The sequence below is a fragment of the Myotis myotis genome, unplaced genomic scaffold (assembly GCF_014108235.1).
Source record: "Myotis myotis isolate mMyoMyo1 unplaced genomic scaffold, mMyoMyo1.p scaffold_m19_p_7, whole genome shotgun sequence".
NCBI classification, from domain to species: domain Eukaryota; kingdom Metazoa; phylum Chordata; class Mammalia; order Chiroptera; family Vespertilionidae; genus Myotis; species Myotis myotis.
Genome location: NW_023416379.1, coordinates 24,672,446 through 24,691,882, shown reverse-complemented (window position 1 = coordinate 24,691,882; position 19,437 = coordinate 24,672,446). Strand labels below are relative to the sequence as shown.

The 19,437-nt window shown below is 36.5% G+C and overlaps 1 protein-coding gene across 5 annotated transcripts in view; it reads left to right on the top strand.

Annotated features, from left to right (window-relative positions):
• Window positions 1–19,437, top strand: part of MAP3K5 (mitogen-activated protein kinase kinase kinase 5) — a 178,427-nt gene that overhangs the window by 86,268 nt on the left and 72,722 nt on the right. For 4 of the 5 annotated variants that reach the window (XM_036316104.1, XM_036316103.1, XM_036316101.1 and 1 more), the window contains exons 8-10: window positions 11,446–11,558; window positions 16,405–16,564; window positions 18,677–18,830. In XM_036316104.1, the coding sequence (XP_036171997.1) occupies window positions 11,446–11,558; window positions 16,405–16,564; window positions 18,677–18,830 (427 nt within the window). The remainder of the gene's footprint in view (window positions 1–11,445; window positions 11,559–16,404; window positions 16,565–18,676; window positions 18,831–19,437) is intronic. The other variant, XM_036316102.1, reaches the window with a different exon arrangement.

The window sequence follows — 19,437 nt, the reverse complement described above, 5'->3', positions numbered from 1 at the left end:
ATCATTTCAGCAGTTTAAAGGGGAGTTGAAATTAGGATAGTGGATTATAATCAGGGAGGACAATTTAGGGACAGGATTTTCTTAGGTCCTTGTAGAAAGCTTTTGTTTGGACATTTACATTCGTATAATAAATTTTTACTACAACCCAGAGAGTTTTACATTTTCTCTTAACAAATTTTCTTCTTACAAAAAGGGAATGTTACTATGCAGTCCATTGCTGGAAGATTTACACTTTAAGAAAATTCTTAATTGTAGGAAAATGAGAGCCTTACATTTGAAGCATTGTGCCAATATAAATGCTTTGATATGGTAGTGATAATGAAATGCAGAAGTAATCTTTAAAGGCCTGATCTTCATGGTCAGTGAATTTAAATAGAAAACATCTCTTATGAAGTTAGTGAGCATCGTGCACAGGAATAAAATAGAAGTGTTTCCCCATTTGAAAACCAAACAATTTATACTACAGAGAGCTTTCCAGGTCACATAAAGTTTAGGTAAGGAACAATTTTTTCTGGTTGTACTTTTGTTTTAGCTTTCTATACTTCCAGATTCTGGCTCCTTTTTTATGGTTCCCATTTAGCTTAGGAACATTAACGGTCTCTCAAAGGAGCTCTTTGTTCAAGGTTTTCAGGTCAAATTGAAGATGTCAGATTTCTATTTCATTTTAAGGTATCCACTAATTTTCTAGGAAGAACAGGGAAGACTGTTAGAACTTAAAGCCCTTTAATGGGAGGGTCCTTAGGAGTTGCTCTTTATTGACCTTGTGTGTGTCACTCACTGATTTATTAAGTAACATAAGAATGTCACTTTTACTGTAGATTACTTATCTATAACCTGCCACTATTGTCATTATATGCTTTTGCCCTAATGGTTGCTAAGAAGGTTTCCCTCTGTTTTAGCATGGGTGTTTTTTTCCACGCCCTCTCACAGTACAGCTACTTCGGTGTTTCTTAGTGTTTTGATCCAACTCCCGCAGTACTGCAGACCCACTCATGCGTGTTGGTGTGCTGGCCTTGTCCCCAAGCTCCATTTCTTTTAGGGCTGAGAAGTAAAAGCACCTTGTCAGGATGCTGACACAAAGGGTATCATTGAGGTTATTAGGCTTCCTGGCCATACTTACCCTGGATACCACATTTCCTGAGTCATGGGTCCCGAAGGGATGTTTCAACTGACCTTTTTTGAGCCTCTGGGTTTCCACTTGTCAAACCCTGATGCTGGGATAAGGAGTGGGATGTCATGGCGGGCTCTTCCCACTGACACTCTCCATGGCCTGACTCATTTTCTGTTGGCTTGAACAGATAGCAGTCTACTGATCACAGAAAGTTTAAGGATAAGATCTTCAACATAGTAGAAAAACAGTCCCAAGCAGTTGTGATTTCAGTGACTCATAGAGTCTTTCTGGCAGTTCCCCTTTCTATCATCATTACAGAGTTCAATGTCCCTCCTACATTGGAGGGAGAACGTCTTACACGCTGAGCATTGTATTTGGTAAAAGTACTGTGCCAAGGCACCCTTTTACTTCTAGGTTTCCCTCTAATGCAGGTCTGGGGCTCAGAATGCAAAAATAGAAAATTAAGAAAAATGTTTATAGCTTAGATATTTAAAGTTTGCAGACTTGTAATATGTTAGAACAAACTTTCATTGTTGAGTCTTATCTAGAAGAGAGGGTGAGTTGTGCAAAAATAGAAAATACGAAAAAAGTTTATGGTTTACATTTTCTGAAGTTTGCCTGGATGGAGGCGAATGGTTTGAATGAACACATCCTGCTGAAATAAGTCTAAAAAAATAGTGCTCTAACATTTGATGTTTCTCATTATTATTTCCTTAGTTAATTTTGTTCACTGAAGCTCTCTTGTGGGTGTCTAAAATAAGTTAAGGTCTGAAAAATGCCTTTTTGATCTCTGGATAAACTGAGGTTAGCTTTCAGTTACTAAAAGATTGTAGCTTTTTATCATGGCTGTTCACTATACAGTTATTTATATAAGCTAAAGAAAGCAGCAGTGGTGCTTCTCATAAGTCTTACTAGAGAATATTGTGGGCTGGTATGGAATAAAGAGCAAGAGAAGAGAGTGAACCTGGCAGGATATTCAACTTTGGAAGTATGAAATATTGTGACCCAATAGCCTAGATTTACACCCTAAAAAAAGGCCACGAGTTTCTGAAGTGGCAGATTGAACCGGAATGACCCAAGGAAATATTATGGACCATGATTTGGAGGGTCATGGAGAGTTCACTGCCAAGATTATGTCCACAATTTTTTAACCTAATTTAAAAACGAAATAACTATGAAATAGTTATGCTGAGTTTCCATGCAGCGGGACTCACTCAGAACATTCTATTATATTGAAGGCTTAGGCAAAGCAGACATTTTTCTTCCCATTTTACATCTGAGGCAATTGAAACGCAAAGAACTTAAGTGAATTTCTTGATGTCCTGTGACTAATAAAATTTCAAATCTAGCCCAGCCTATGTGACTCAGTGATTTAATGTCGTTCCATTCCTAGTCAGGGCACATACCTGAGTTTTGGGCTCGACCCCCAGTAGGGGGTGTGCAGGAGGCAACCGATCAGTGATTCTCTCTTATCATTGATATTTCTATCTCTCCCTTCCTCTCTGAAATCAATTTAAAAAACATATATATTTTTTTCATTTAAAATCTAGGTGTGTGTTTTTTCAAATCCAGTGTTGTTTTCATTACATTTCAGAAACAGGCATTTCCAGGAATGCCTATACCATTTTATTGAAGAGGCATGAACTTTTGGGAAACTGACAGGAGATAAAAATTCACTCAGTATAAACTAAAGCAAATTACTTAACCTTTAGGAAATTCTGATTCAACAACAACAAATATATATATTTTATTGATTTTTGATTGAGAGGAAGGGAGAGGGAGAGAGAGAGAGAAACATCTATGTGAGAGAAGAACATTGAATTGAGCCCAAAACCTGGGCATGTGCCCTGACTGGGAACCGAATTGGTGACCTTTTTGATGCATGGGACAATGCTCAACCAACTGAGCCACACTGCCAGGGCGGAAATTCTGTTGTTGTTTTTTTTTAATTTAAAAAATAAGAATAATACTTACCTAGATGAGTTAGAATGTACTTAGCATCCTATAAGTAGCAGAATACTTACCCCAATGAATTTAAATAAAAAGGAAATAGATCTTTCAAAACATGAAGTTCCGAAATAGGGCTTGGTCTGGCGTAGGTTGAGTCAGCAGCTTAAAAAACTAGGCCAGGTCTTTTCCATCATTAGTGCTGTAGATGCCTACAGCCATTTCAGGCATAAACCCAATTCAGCTACAGCAACGTCTGGAGATGCAAGGAAGACACCCATTTCTGTATTTTTTGTCTTAGGGCTGGGAAACACGTTCATAAAAACCCACGCCATACTGGAAATATCAGGGGGAGCACTTTGTAAAGTATATTATTGTTTAACCACTATACTGTACACCTAAAACTAATATAATTTTGAATATAAATTGTAATTGAAAAATAAAATTAAGAAATAGGGGAAAGGAACCCTACACCAGACTGTCTTTACATTTCTTCATGCTTCTAGTATTTCATCATCAGCCCAATACTACACAGATCATGGGCAAAGTTATTACAACTGGTTTAGCTGATCACTTTAGGAGGAATGAGTGGTCTGCTGTGAGGATTAAATAAAGCAATATATGTTAACGTTCTAGAATAGTAGGCACTTGGTGTTATATCCTTAGTATATAATATGTGAGAATGTTTTGCATTTTTTATATATTGTTATATTTATCCCTGTTCAAAATGGACATTAATGAGATTAAAATTCCCTTTTCCTAAAACATTCCTAAGAGTTTTCTTTCTCTCTGGAGAAAGAAAAACATTGTAGCTGATGGAAAAGTTATAGAGTCTCTGTATACTTTTATATAGGCTTTGTTTGAATTTCATATGCCAGGGCTGTCGTGGGGTCATGAGGGATAGGCAGAGATTGGACTCAGACTTGGTTTTAGAGATGATGATATTCTCATTCTTAAGTCATTTTCAGAAGTTTGAAAACAAAATAGGTGTCCGTACTGTATTAGCATAACCATGTCTCTCCTGTTGTAATGCCAAAAATAGATCTATAGGCGGGAAATTAAATGCATTAAGGATTTTTGGTTTTTTTAGCATTAATGTGTTCATTTTTCCATAATAACCTGAGACAGCTTTGCCTTATCAACTAATTTTCTCTTACGTCAGTGACAGTGCTGTTCAAACAGTAGTGTGTGCCAGTAACACTTCAGTTTTTATGTTATTAGTGGGGGTGGCTTTACTTTGGAAGAGTTATGTAACAAACCAATCAACCTACAAATAAAGATCTATGTCTAGTTTCCATTTGCCAGATTAGTCATTTATTCTTTTTATTGGCTTTAAGATATCTTTCTCCGTGTTATCTCTATTTCTACTACCCTCTATACCCCCCAGAGTTTTATCTCATCCTTTTTCCATTGACATCATTTTTTGTTTAGTTTTTTATTGTGTCTATGAGCTGAGTTTCCCATTTTTGGGTGATTTTTATTTTTAGAACACAAAGCCTGAAGAGTTCTTAGTGACTCAGCATGACTCCCAGCTCATTGGTGTGCAGGCGTAGATGGCTCCTAAAGGGCCAGCAATTCTAGATGACCTGGAGACTTGGGTAAAACACACCGTACGCCCATGGTTGCTTTGTAAACAAGGACCCTGCTACATCGATACCTTGACCTTGATTTAATACTGCATTCAGCGGAAAATAGATTGGATGAAGCTCTGTTACAGCATGATCAAGTTGAAATGCAAGAATGATAATATTTAATATGTCGTTGTGGAGGTTTCCTAATTGTGGCTAACAAGTATGAGCACCTAGAGAGAGCAGCTAAAGCTTGATTTATGTAACATAGTTGTCAGAGGGATGACTGAGAGAATTGGAAGTTTTCCAGGATTATGCTGAAAAAGGAGAATATGGGAGAATATGGAAACCTGGCTAAACATCATATCAGTTGGGAGCTTTTCACAATACTATGTTCATCATCCCTGGAGATTCTGCTTAGTGAGTCCATTTTATTGAACAGTTAACCATAATTGATAATATGACTATTCCTTTTTATTAAGTGTTTAGATTGCCCCCATAGTTTTGTTGTTAAACAAACAACAAAACTCCCTAAATCTTTACTGTTCTTTATATCCTTAAAGCTTTGATTAAGTTTAAGCCCCTGGCCCCACCTCTATCTCCTCTTCAGAGCATTCCCAGAAGTGTCTCCATCTATCTCCCCAATCTTCTTAAAACGTGGGTTTTGCATTTTAAGCTGAGAAAATTGGCAGTTATTGCAAGGATAAGTTTAGATTGATCATAAACATACAAAAACTGTTCATTCTCAGGAGCAATCAAGTGTATGTTAAAACCCTGAGCTGTGCTTTCTTATTGTGATCAGTTGGCAAAGATGAAAAGAGATGAGAATACTTTATTTTGGCATGGGTGCAATGGGAAAGTGGCTCTCCTATACTTCTCTGGGGAATATTAATTAGTAAAACCTTTCTCTAAAGCAATTTGGCATTGTGCATCAAGCGCTTTGAAATAATTCAGGTTCTTTAGTCCATTTAATATCCTTTGGAAACCATCCTAAAGAAATAGCACATACAGAAACAAAGATAGGTATACAACAGTGAATTTTATGATGACAAAAAATTAGAAGAAACCTAAATGTCCAAATGAAGGATAACATCCCCATGTGATGGAATGTCATTCATTCAGATTTGGAGGGGTTTAGTGATAAAAGTACAGTTTGAGACAAAAGTAGGTTTTTAGTTGTGAGAATATGAAACAGTTTATTCTTGTATTATTACTTAGTAACTAGGGGCCCAGTGCATGAACTCATGCCCCTTAAAAGGAACTGTGGGCCACGAGGCTGTGGTGGGCACAGGGGCTGGTCTCAGTCCATCCTCGGCCCCCGCCAGGCCCCTCCCACTGCAGCCCCCCATCCCCCATCTGCCGGCATCCCTGCTTCCGCCACCACCCACACGCTGATGGCACTGGCCAACACTCGCACCCACTGATGGCACAGAGCGATTGGGGCCAGTGCCAGCAGCAAGTGCAAGCTGCAGCTGCTGCCCTGATTGCCCCTCAGGAGCAGGGGGAGGTGGAGAAGCCCTCAGGGGCGATTGGGACTGATGCTGGGCACCGGCAGCGGGTGTGAGTGGGTGGCTCCAGCGCTGGCAGCGGGTACACGTGGGGCTGGTGCCAGAAGCAGGTGTGAGCACTTGGCGGGACTGTTGCGCACAGGAGCAAAGAATTTTCAGTAACCGCCAGAGGCTCACCCTGATGACAGTGACTGGTACCCCGCCTTGGTCTGGTGCCTCCGCTCACCTGCTCCACCATCCCACTGTGGCCAATGCCTGCCATGTTCCACACGTGCCCCCTGGTGGTCAGTGCATGTCATAACGGCCGATTGTTCGGTTGTTCTGCCATTTGGGCTATTTGCATAGTAGGGTTATAGAGAGAGAGATTATTGTATTACTTTCCATATGAACAACTGTAAACCTGCTTTCACCTTTACCCTGTATACATGGCATAAAACCATTTTAGCCATTTCTGATCATGTAATTCAGTGACATTAAGAACATTTGCATTGCTGTGCTACCATAATCACTTTCCATATAAAACTTTCCTCCTCTTGCATAACTCAAACTCTATATCTGTTTAACAATTTCCTATTCTTTCTCCCCTTATCCCAACCCCTGGCAACCACCATCCTATTTTCTGTCTTTATGACTTTGACTACCCTAGTAATATAAGTGGAATCTTATGGTATTTGTCTTTTGGGTATGTGACTGGCTTATTTTACTTATAATGATGTTCTCTTGAGTTCATCCATGCTGTAGCATGTGTCAAAATTTTCTTTTTAAGGCTGAATAATTGTATGTATACACCACATTTTGTTTATCTATTCATCTATCGATGGACATTTGGGTTGTTTCCACATTTTGGCTATTGTGAATAATGCTGCTGTTGAACACTGGTGCAAAAATATCTGTTTTGAGTTCTCTGCTTTCAATTATTTTGGATATATACCCAGAAGGAAATTGTGGTTTTAAAAATCTTTAATATATCAAAGTTTAAAAGATTATAAAGAGAATGATTCTCTTTTTTGGGGGGAGGGAAGTATGCACATAATAAAAGGACTGGAAAAACATAGTTAAAAACAATTTGGGGCTCTTTATTTTCTTTCTGACTTTTCTATTGTAAGGAATATATACAAATACATAGTTTGAATTAAATAGAGGGCCCCACCATTTTCAGATGAATGAACAAAGTAATCTGGCAATAGCTTTTTTCTAATGCTGTACTGCTTTACCTCTGGGTTATAAAAATGATAATTTCAGAAATATCCCTAGAGATGTAAAGCACCATGAAATTCAGTTTAATTACTTGTATGTCTCTCAGAAAGAATCACAGCTGTTATATCACAGAGAGGGAAAGTGACAGCTAAATAGGAAGAACTTGACTTGAGCTTAGTTTCTTCTTTGATAGCAAGTACATGTTCTTTATGTAGAAATAACCAGCTCAGGAATATTTCCTTTATTCTTGACTTTGTTGAACGTCTCAGTGCAGATGCCAGAAGTGAACTAAGGCTTTCTTCTAAAGACATCACTCCATAATCAAGTGCTTAGAGCCAGCTTGCAATCCGCTGACAGATGCAGTGCTAATGCAGCAACCCTTGAACACAATCTATTGCTTTGAAAGCTTAACGAGAAGTTTTCATCTTTTTAATCTAATAATGAATTGAAGAATACAGATTACTTATCTTATTTCTACAAGTATTTAGTACCAGAATAGAAAAAAATCAACAGTAGTGGAAATGCCTGTGTGCAGTTACTCAAAGCCACTGGACTTCTCTTAAGATGTGAATGTCTGGTTCCATCCTTAAGATTTGTTTTCTTCATGAAGTCTTCTTTCATTTAGCTTCACTCACATATAAGCATTTTATTTATCTTTATAGATAGGTTTAAAATATTAACCATTTTTAGAGATTTCTTTATGTAAGGACTAACTAACATATTGTTCATGTCCATTTATCCTCTTGCTAGTTAAAAACCTTGACGTTTTCAACTACATAAAATTTCTTATTTGGTGCATTTTTATGGGCACATTCAGCAGTCTTGCCATATCATTCTTTTGCAAATGCTAGTCTTCAGTCTAATAAGATCAATCGAATATATTTTGTGACAAACACCATTCTTTGCAAGAATTCATTGATATCTATTTCTGTTGTAGAGTACAAACTTTATCCTTAGTATGAAAACAGTTCTCTACTTTTATTTTTTATTATCTTTCCTTTTTCACCCAACTCACTTTTACTAAAAAAAAAAAAAAAAAAAAAAAAAAGGTAATGAAAAAGGACTTCAAAAAACATTTGTTTTTAATATATTTTATTGATTTTTTACAGAGAGGAAGGGAGAGGGATAGAGAGTTAGAAACATCGATGAGAGAGAAACATCCATCAAGCTGCCTCCTGCACACCCCCTACTGGGGATATGCTCACAACCAAGGTACATGCCCTTGACCAGAATCGAACCTGGGACTCTTCAGTCCACAGGCCAACACTCTAGCCCAGGGGTGGGCAAACTTTTTGACTCGAGGGCCACAATGGGTTCTTAAACTGGACCGGAGAGCCGAAACAAAAGCATGGATGGAGTGTTTGTGTGAAGTAATATAAATTCAAAGTAAACGTCATTACATAAAAGGGTAAGGTCTTTTTTTTTTTTTTTAGTTTTATTCATTTCAAATGGGCCGGATCCGGCCCGCGGGCCGTAGTTTGCCCACGGCTGCTCTAGCCACTGAGCCAAACTGGTTAGGGCCAAAAAATTTTTTTTAACACATACCAATGGGTAAGCAAAGTGATACAGAGAAGAGGGCTCAGGCTTGGAATCCAGCAGAGCTAGGTAAAGTTCCTGTCTGACCACTTATAAATTACATGGCTTAATATTTCCATGCTTCAGTTTCCTGATCAGTAAACCTGAGAAAATCCTCCTATCTTAAAGAGTTGTCAGATTTAGAAATATTAAGCCTGATGGGTCAAGTATAATGCCTTATACCTAGGAAGTACTTAGTAATCTGAGCCAGCTAAAATTGTTTCTTTTTACCATTTGGTGTTAATCCCAGCTTTTCGAATGTTATCTGTGCCATATTGTATTCTTTGTTAGAGAGACACTGTTCCCCTTTGTAGGACATATATATTGCCACCCCCTGACATCAGGTTTTGGTATGTGTCTTGATTGATTATCAGCAGAAGTTTAAGAGCCCTGTTGTGGTGGTGCTATGCATACTTTTCCTTGGCTAATTCCCAGAGAAAGCTGCTCCTTCAAGCTAGATCCCAGAGGGAAACCAGTGTGGAGTGGAGCGAAACCAATAATGCAGGAACATGGCGTGAATAGCATTTCAAGCCACGGGGTTTGCTGTCATATAATACTGTGGCACACTTACCCCAAAACGCATCATCTTCCGCCAAAATGGGTGGTTTCAGTATTTTAACAGCTATATGTATTTTTTTTTTTTATCAAGTTTGAATCTTTAAAAAAAGTAATGGAATGATAAAATATATATGGAAAATCAGCACCAAGGAACCAGAGAATACAAATATGCCAATAATAAGGATCAGCATGCTTGGTATAATTGAGCTTCAAGCTTTTTAGTAGTTGCATGAAAAAAAGATCATATACCAGTTCTTCAAAGGAAACGGAACTCTCCCTAGCAAGAAATGAAAGGACCCTACGTAGGCACAAGGGAATACACTGTCAATATTTTATAAAGTGGTGAATTCCAAAAATGTTAAAATGTAATGCACTGAAGGTGATATGCAATTCACTCATTTAATTCAGTCTGTAGCTTTTTGATCATATGGTTTTTATCAAGGTCAGGATTTAGACTACTGAAAGAAGTGAATAGATTACTTTTATCTTCTACATACTGCTGTGTTTATCACTTGTCTCAGCTCAGTTCTTGGTGAGAAGTAGATGCATCTTCTCTTCATTCAGCAAGTATTTTGTAATCACCTGCAATGTGTCAGGCAGTCTGAAGATTCAGGTACTAGAGATTCAATGCTCAATATTACTGACAAGTTCCTTGCTCTCATGGGGCTTACATTCTATTGGGGAAGATAGATAACAAAACTCTCAGGCTGTTATAAAGTCTGTAATAAATAAGAACTATTTAGAGTGTCCATTTCCCCCATGTGTTATGCTAATATGTGATTGTCAAGAATTTTTTTTATTTCACTTAAATTGCCACATTTATTGTCATAAAGTTGTTTTGAATATCCATTTACTTCTTTTTAAATGCCAGTAGGACCTTCAATTTGTATTCTCTCTCTTTTCCTCTCCTCTCACTCCTCTCTCTCAGTCTGCTGCCTATGAGTTTATTAATTTTACTAATTTTCTTGTAGAACTAACTTTTTCCAGTGCTGATAACCTTTGGTGCACATCTGTTTTCTATTTCATTGATTTCTGCTCTGTATTATGTCCTTCTTTCCATTCTGTTTGAAGCTAATATATATATGAACACCTTTATCTTGAAACTATAAGGTATCTTTTCTACATAACCTTTTCTTGTGTCATCAAATAGTCATTCATGAGGTATTTAATCCTTATATTGTCCTCCTTCTGACTCTTTTAAAATAAAGATTTCATTTTATGTTTGTCTTAAGTAGTTTCTATTAGTCACCAGGGCATTTATTTTACTTTTCTTCTTCTCCATGCACCCAAATGAAATGATATTGAGTATTGCTGCCTGTTGAATGATGTATGTGAAAAAAAAAAACAAACCCTAGAATGGAAGTGTTACCTTGAAAATACAGTGGATATGCAAGCACTGAAGTCTTTTACAATGCTGACGTGTTTTCCAAGGTTGATATTTAGTGTCATGCAGATTCAGAAAAGGCTTCTTATTCTTTTTGAGCTAAAATTAGTATGCACAGGCACAATCTCTGTTTTTCTTAATTTCTTAGTGTAATTGATGTTCTTTATTTCATTTCTATACCATCCTTATGGAACTGATTGTTTTAGTATGTTACCCAGATGATCCTCCTCATTGCTCTGTGTATTTTCAAGGCTTTTTATAAAACCACTTTTAAAAATATGTGCACAGTTCTCATTTTAAAATTTCTACTGCATATACATGCACACATTTCTGGTAAACTATTGAAGAGAGGACATTTTCCAAAGACTGGGCTGCTATGGTGAGGGTAGGTTAACTGGTAGAATACAAAGGAGCAGAGGGTGAGAATACGCAGTCACTTAAGCATTAAATCCTAATAGCACACTTGATTCTGGGTGAAGGCCAGTAGAATATTTTTCCTTACTCAGGCGTTGGAGTTATGCAAACAGAAGCTATTGCACACCAAGAGTTTCATGACTGAGAAAGTAAACTTGTACATTTGTTGTTGTTTTTTTGTAGGTTCAAAAAGGCATTTGAAAGTGAGCCTACACTACAGTCAGGAATTAATTATGCAGTTCTTCTTCTGGCAGCTGGGCAACAGTTTGAATCTTCCTTTGAGCTCCGGAAAGTTGGTAATTACAGCTTGATATTTTACATGGGAATCCAACTTTATACAAAGAAAAAGAATCATTGATAGATAGACTTTTGCTTTCTATCTCATCTGACTTCCTGAAAATTTTTTTATTGTATTTCCTTGTTTAGTGTTTCCAACTATGGTGCAGAATCCTGATATCGGGACTTAAATCAGTTTTTAGTTTATTTTACCTGTTTCGAAAAACACGCTGGTTAATATTTATTGTTCCAGTGCAAACTAACATAGAAAATATAGGCTCCTGCCCTAACCAGTTTGGCTCAGTGGATAGAGCGTCGGCCTGCAGACTGAAGGGTCCCAGGTTCGATTCTGGTCAAGGGCATGTACCTTGGTTGTGGACACATCCCCAGTAGGGATGTGCAGGAGACAGCTGATTGATGTTTCTCTCTCATCGATGTTTCTAACTCTCTATCCCTCTCCCTTCCTCTCTGTAAAAAATAAATAAAATATATTTTTTTTTAAAAAAAAGAAATTATAGGCTCCATTTTCGGTGGAATTTTTGAACTCTATGACACGTTATGGGAGAGAATCAGAATTATAGGTTTGGGTCTCCATCAGTAATGATGATGTAATAAAAGAACAATGTAATTAGAATTGAGACAAATCACTATTTGAATCTCATTTTCAAGGAGTAATAAAAATAAAATTTGTATCACTGAGTATTAGAATCTGTGAATCTATAAAGATAATTAAGACAAAGAAATCAAAACAAAATTCATCACCAAGCACAAATCAACTCATTTGTTATCTGTGGAGGTGACCAACTTCTCAGAAAATTGGGTATTATAGGGGGAAAACTAAGTACTTTCCATTTCTTTTAAAGACATTCTATAGTTCATCCAGTTGGTGAGATAAAGCTCTTCTTAAAGCATGCTACATACCAACTGTATTTTGTTCAGAAGAATGTATTCTTCAAAAGAGTGCTAGCTAATAGAGTAGAACGCATGATAAAACTGATAGTGATGTTGAAATAATGATTCTGGCCCGGATCAATGAAAATGTTTATTTGTAAAAAAAAAAAAAATTATTTGCCATATTTACACGGTACCAAAGCTCACTCACAGATTGCTTGTTAGGCACAAAGCAACAAACGTACCTGTACATCCCCTCCAGGAACCAGGCTGTCAGTGATCCAACTGGCATCCTTAGTGGATGACTCCACACGGGCCCCCTGACGTGGTGAATATGGAGCAAACAGCATCTGCTGTGAAATAGCCTCACCAAAAATGTGTAGCCCGAATTTAAGATCTAACATCTAGTTAATAGGAATCACAGTGTCTAGAAAAATAAATCAGACATCACCATGAAGCGCCCTCAGACATATCCATAATGTGAGGACGTTCTACAGTACCGTCCTCCTTGTCTCTTTAAAAACTCAGTGTCATGGGGGAAAAGTGTGGGTGGAGTGGTTACTGAGATTTAGCAACACAATAAACAAATGCCATTAATGATTCTTGATTGGATTCTGGTTTGGAAAAAAAAAGCTATAGGAGATATTTGGGAAACAATTAGAGAATTGTGCAATAATTGAATAGAATTTTTTAGGTGTATGCTGCAACACTTAAGGGTGAAATGTCATGATGTCTGTAATTTAATTTGAAATGTTGCAACAAAAATATTCAGGAAGATGAAGCAAGAGCAAAATGTTAGCAATAATTGAAAGTATGGCCATTCATTGTTACTTTTTTTTTCTCTTTTCATGTATGTTTGAAATTCTCCGTAATGGAAAATTGAAATGGAAAGAATTTAATCTCCTCTATTTATGGAGGCTGTATGACCTTAGACAAGTTGTTAAAGGTCTCTGAGCTCTTTTTTCCTTACTGAAGAAAAGAGAAAAGCTCTAATTCATTGTATGGTTGTATGAATTGAGAGTTATATTTCCAACATGCTTTGCACAGTGCTGAGCATCTAATGAGTGTTCAATAAAGGCTCTGTTTCCTAAATTCCTCCATTAAAGCAGCCTCCAAGTTGTAAATCTATCATGAAACTAAACTATTAAAAATATCTTCAGTTCTTAGAAGCCAACCACTTCTAATTAGAGCATTGTCTATTTAAATTACCAAAACAGACAACTGAATCAAAGAATTGATATTTGAAACAGGAGTGACATATTGTTTGTTGTGTATAAATTTAGCTAGAATTTTTTTAAAGAAAAATAGCCAGCTGATAAGGAGTGGTAAAAAGGTATAAGAAGGTACATCAGTAATAGTGCTTTAGCTATTGGCCCTAGGGATCAAGACCCTTAAAAATATTGTAGCCTAGCACTAAGTACGAGGTTACTTCTGGGACTTGTTCCTATGGAAATGGTCTCTAAATGTGGGGGAGGGGGGCATGTGATGTTTATTCCTGTATTCCTTGAGGGGGGGAGCTTCTAAATATAAAAATTAAAGCCATGTTCATAACTTCATACCTAAAGGATTAATATCTTCATGTAGAAACAGGGTTCATGCAGCATGTGGAAAGAACATAAAAGCTAATACACAAAAGAAATACAAACATGAAAAGAAAATCAATCTCAGTGGTAAAAAAAAAAAAAGGCAATTTTCTTTCTCTATCAGATCGGTAAAGATGAAAGGACAAGATAGTATCCATAATTGGGAAAGGTGTGGGCAGGAGATTATTGTCAGGTGCCACCAGTGCCAATATAAATTGGTACAGCATTTCTAAGGACAACTTGGCAAATGTATCAAAACTTAAAATCAGTGCATCTGCATGAAGCAAGACCAGGGTTAGGACTTTATTATAAAGAAACAATTGAATAAGTGCACAAAACTATGTGTATAGGAATGTTTGTAGTAATAAAATGTCATCTGCTGCATTTGGGTAAATAAATTGTGACATATCCATATGCTAAAATACTATTTGCCATAAAAACAACATTTTGTCCAAATGCTGAATGGTTTGGTGTCATAATCATAGATTTATGCCAAGGCCAAAGCTAAATATCACCCTCACAGAGTGAACTTCTGGCATGGAAGAATAAATCTGAAATGTTATTTAAAACTATTATTGAACTCCCTTTACTATTAAACATTTTCTTAGTCCCTACTTAAGTGTTTGACATGGCCCAGCCGGTGTGGCTCAGTGTTTGAGCATCGACCTATGAACCAGGAATTCATGGTTCAATTCCCGGTCAAGGTATATGCCTGGGTTGTCAGCTTGATCCCCGGTGGGGGGCATGCAGGAGGCACTGATCAATGATTCTCTCTCATCATTGATGTTTCTTTCTCTCTCTAAAATCAATAATATTTATATATATGTTGACATGGTATAATGATAGATCAGTCCTGGGTTCATTGTTCTGCACATAACACAGAATAAAGAGATGCTCATTTTCAACTGAGGTTGGTAGAGATGTTTTTCCCATCTCATTTTTCTCACACACTTTCTTCTTTCATTTGTATTCATTGTATTTTTTATTATGTTCAGAAAGGAGACCATGGATGTTGTTGCATATACATGTGTAATTTTTTTTATCTCATAAAATTTTAAAGTGACAAAGCTATTTTCTTTTTAACTTATCACAAAATGTGAAGAGTGGACTTCTTCCTGAAATAGTCATGGCTTAAGTGGAATTATATAATAAAAAGTAGCATAAAGTTTTTTGAAGATTATTTTGTTTTGTTAAAGTATAATTTTCAAAAAATATACATTTATAACTCAGAAACTATAAAATGGACACATGTAAGACATTTTAGTTAACTCAGTTGATACCGAAGCTAGTAGGAGAATATGTCCAGTTCAAGGAGCATTTAAGAAGTAGGGTATTTACAGATAATTTAACAAAGAAATGTTAGGATAAGATTTCTGAGTTTGGTTTTTAAAAAACTAGTTTATGTTCAAGAGGTCATAATCTTAGGGATTATCTGTTTTACTAGATAGAAATTATTTGCGTCTCTATTGAACAAAACCCCACAAGTTAACAAGTAAACTTCTCTAAGTCTGAGATCTTTAATAAATACAAAATAGTGAGATGAACTAACTACACTTTTCCTAGACACTCCTTGAGTGGATATACCCCTATGTAATATTGAAATGATGCCTTCCCCCCCCCTTTTTTTTATCTTACTCCCAAATCTCAGATAATTTTCTTGACAATTATGGATGTTAGTGGCACTAAACAATTCTGCAAGGATATATTCTCTTTAAGCAAAATAATTACAAATGCAAAAATAATATAAGACAGAGTAGAGATGAAAATTTTAATGAAATGCAAAGAATCTAGAAGGACTAAAACATTGTAAAAAAGAACAAAGTTGGAGGATTTAGATTACTTGATTTCAAATGTTGTTACATTAATCAAGAGAACATTTTTCTGTCAGCTTCCTTATTTTTAACGCTGTAGTATATAATTCTTTTTGCATATAATATTGTAGCATTTTACTCTTACAAAAGATATATACTGTACACATTTATATTTCAACTAACTGATAGAATGTTAGCATATTTCCCTTTCAAGTAATTAAAGAACCTATGATATAATAAGGGAATGAGGGAGGTTATACAATAAGACACTTGGTGTTAGCACCTTTTAACTTTTGCATATACAGACATACATACAAACTCTGGAATGATGTACATCAAAGTGACAGTGGCAGGTACCTTTGAGTTTTTAAGTTAATGGTAAGTTTCACTTTCTTCTGTGTGCCTTTAGGATTAACCTGACATTTTTACAATGAACTCAACCCCCTTTTATAATCTGAAACAGAACAAGGCTATTTTAATCTGAAAGGAAGAATGAAAGCTTCATTTTGTTTTTTAATAAAAAGTCAGCTCTGCCTACTTGCTGTGTGTTTGTAATGTTGTACTTCCTGTCCGTCTTCTAGGGGTGAAGCTTAGTAGCCTTCTTGGTAAAAAGGGAAACTTGGAAAAACTCCAGAGCTACTGGGAAGTTGGATTTTTTCTGGGGGCCAGTGTTCTGGCCAATGACCACTTGAGAGTCATTCAAGCATCTGAAAAGCTTTTTAAACTGAAGACACCGGCATGGTAATAAACTGTTACGTGTTTATACAATGGCTTTTCATAAACAGCTCCTATCACTTCTTTCCAAATTGTTATATTTGTTGAACTTACAATTAGATTATTTTATTTGCTTACAGAATAAAATGCAGAATATAGAGAAAAAAACATGATGTCTATAAGTAAAATGTGTTGAATATAGGTTCTGATGATTTTCGACATGGGTGATGTCTGCCGGCTACTGGCTTAGGCTTTCTCTCACATTGACCAACCCACTCACCCAGTGTTACCCACATAAATCATGCAGAAGCCTCAAACTTTATACCTACAAATCTAATCAGCAGGTTTACAGTTTCCATCTCAGCCTCCCAGGCCTCTGCTCCAAATACATGCCCTTTGTTTCCTTTATGATCTAATCTCAGTTTTGGAATTACCATTCTTTTTACTTAGGGTTTACTCACACATTTTGGTGTTTTCTCTCTCCCTCTTTATGTGTATGTGTGTGTGTTTTTCTAATTTGAAATTGTTCTTGGCATGCACCCAAGTCTCATCATTATGTATGTGATGATTGGAGAGATGAAAACAAAATTCCATCTGCATTTAGGACTGTTTTTGAAAACAGTGCTAATTTTATTATGCATCCCATGTAATGATTGACCATTTATCCATAAAGACTTTTAAAGGTTGACAATGATACTGAGAAAGGCTTAGAACAGCTCTGAGCCCAGGCCACCGACTTGTTTTCCTCCGAGGAAACATTTGAGGAGAAGACCACCCTGTTATGTCCTCATACCTTCCTAAGGGATTTTCTCATTTTCTGCAAATCCTCCCCAGCATCACTCCCATTGTGATCTTTCTGGCCTTCCCCCTCCACTGGAATCCTTAAATCAATATAGTTCAATGGTGCCTCAGCCTAAGGGATAAAGTCCATCTCCTTGGCTTGGCTCACAAGGTTTGCGCTTAGTCATTCCAGCCTCGGTTTTTGTCACGCTGCTGTCCGTTCACACGGAACATGCCATGCAGCTTGGAAATGCCTCTTGCAGCGCCCTTCTCCACCTGGGGACACTCATAAATCACATCTGCTCAAAATCAGACCCTGACCTTTAACCCTTCCCTGCTTCCAGATACAAGTTCATGGATATCATTGCATACACGTGTGATTATTTCATCTCATGAAATTTTCTTCTTTCATTTTTCTGCATTCAGACATTGTTAGTCATGTCTGTTTAGTATTAGCTTTGTTGATATTGATCACATGGTGCTATAATACCTTTTACCTTCTGTCTCCTCAGCACTGTGCACAACTTGAGAACAGAGTTGTACTGTCAGTAGTATGCTTACAGAGAGCAGTCAGCAAGTGACATGAAATACATGAACTAATAAATGCATGCGTTAAATGTAGCCAAATTTGTTATTTCTTCATGATAACCATTCTGATGGTAGAGGAGGTTGAGACTGAAGCACAGGTACAAAGAGATTTGGTTTTAGGTATCCTGGTTTCTATGGACAAGAAAACAAACATTGTTTTATTCAATAGTAATAACAATGAAACAGTGCCTTAAATTTCCATTAACTTAATGTTAGCTTTCATGCTTATAGTTTACAGTGTGCTTGCATACCCAATGTCTCATTATAATTACCTTGCTTCTCATTTTTGCTAACTCTTTTCTTGGAGGCACCAGCTGTCTTGTCAGATTTGGGGATTTTTGTATAATGTATAATATGAGTTGCTTCAGGTAAAATAATGATCTTTTATGAAGGGTCTATTTAGAAAAGCTTTCTTAAGGAAGTATATTTAAAAATAAATGTGTTCACCACTTCCTTGAATAAGATATAGGCGTTATTTTAAAAGTCATGTTTTAAGTAGATGTATCACCCAGTCCAAGTTACTTAAACTCTCTAAGCCTCAGTTTCCTCATCTTTAAAATGGGTATAAACCAACCTGTTTATTGCATTTTTGTGAGATTTAAATGAGATAATGTGTGAAAGTCCATGACATATAAGAAATAATGGATAATGTTTGGTGAATCTGAATGCATAATTTTTAATGCCATATTTACACTTATCGAGTAAGACTGGGATATATGGGAACAGGTGGTTCTAAATTTGCCTCATGTGTTTTATATCTTTAATGTTTAGGTACCTCAAGTCTATTGTAGAGACAATTTTGATATATAAACATTTTGTGAAATTGACTACAGAACAGCCTGTGGCTATACAGGAACTCGTGGACTTCTGGATGGACTTCCTGGTCGAGGCCACAAAGACAGATGTTACTGTAGTTAGGTTTCCAGTGAGTATTCTTTGTTTAACTTAACTCTAATTATAGTTCTATTTTGTTTCTTTCATTTAAACTTTATCTTGCATTGTGGTTGTAATAGTTTTATATGCTGATTTTCATGCCCTAAAACAACAGTCATGTGGTTAATACATTTATTTTCTGCACATTGGTTTGCATTAGCTTACTTTTTAAAATAACTTCTCAAACTCAGAGAAATGAGATACATTTTTATGTTTTGCCATGAAATTTGGAGGTTTCTTTTCATAAGTTGTAAAGTGCACTTTCCGAAGAAAATATTGTCCCTTAGTTCAGTAAGTCAAGACATCTCTTCAGACCAGACATATGGGTACTCCTAATTCAGACTCCAGCTTTGTTGACATCGTCATCAATATCAATTGCCATTATTGTGGTGAAAAGTGTCAGGCTCACCTGCGTTGTTATTCCGTTTCTAGCACTCATTATCCTCACGAGTCAGAGTTAGATGTAGTATCCACAATCACGCTTTACAATGCTTTAGATCATGGGAAATGATGACTTGTAGGTTTTGGTCTGTAACTAATTTTGGTTAGTCTCTTTCAAACTTCATATATATATAATGGACACACACACAAACGCTTTA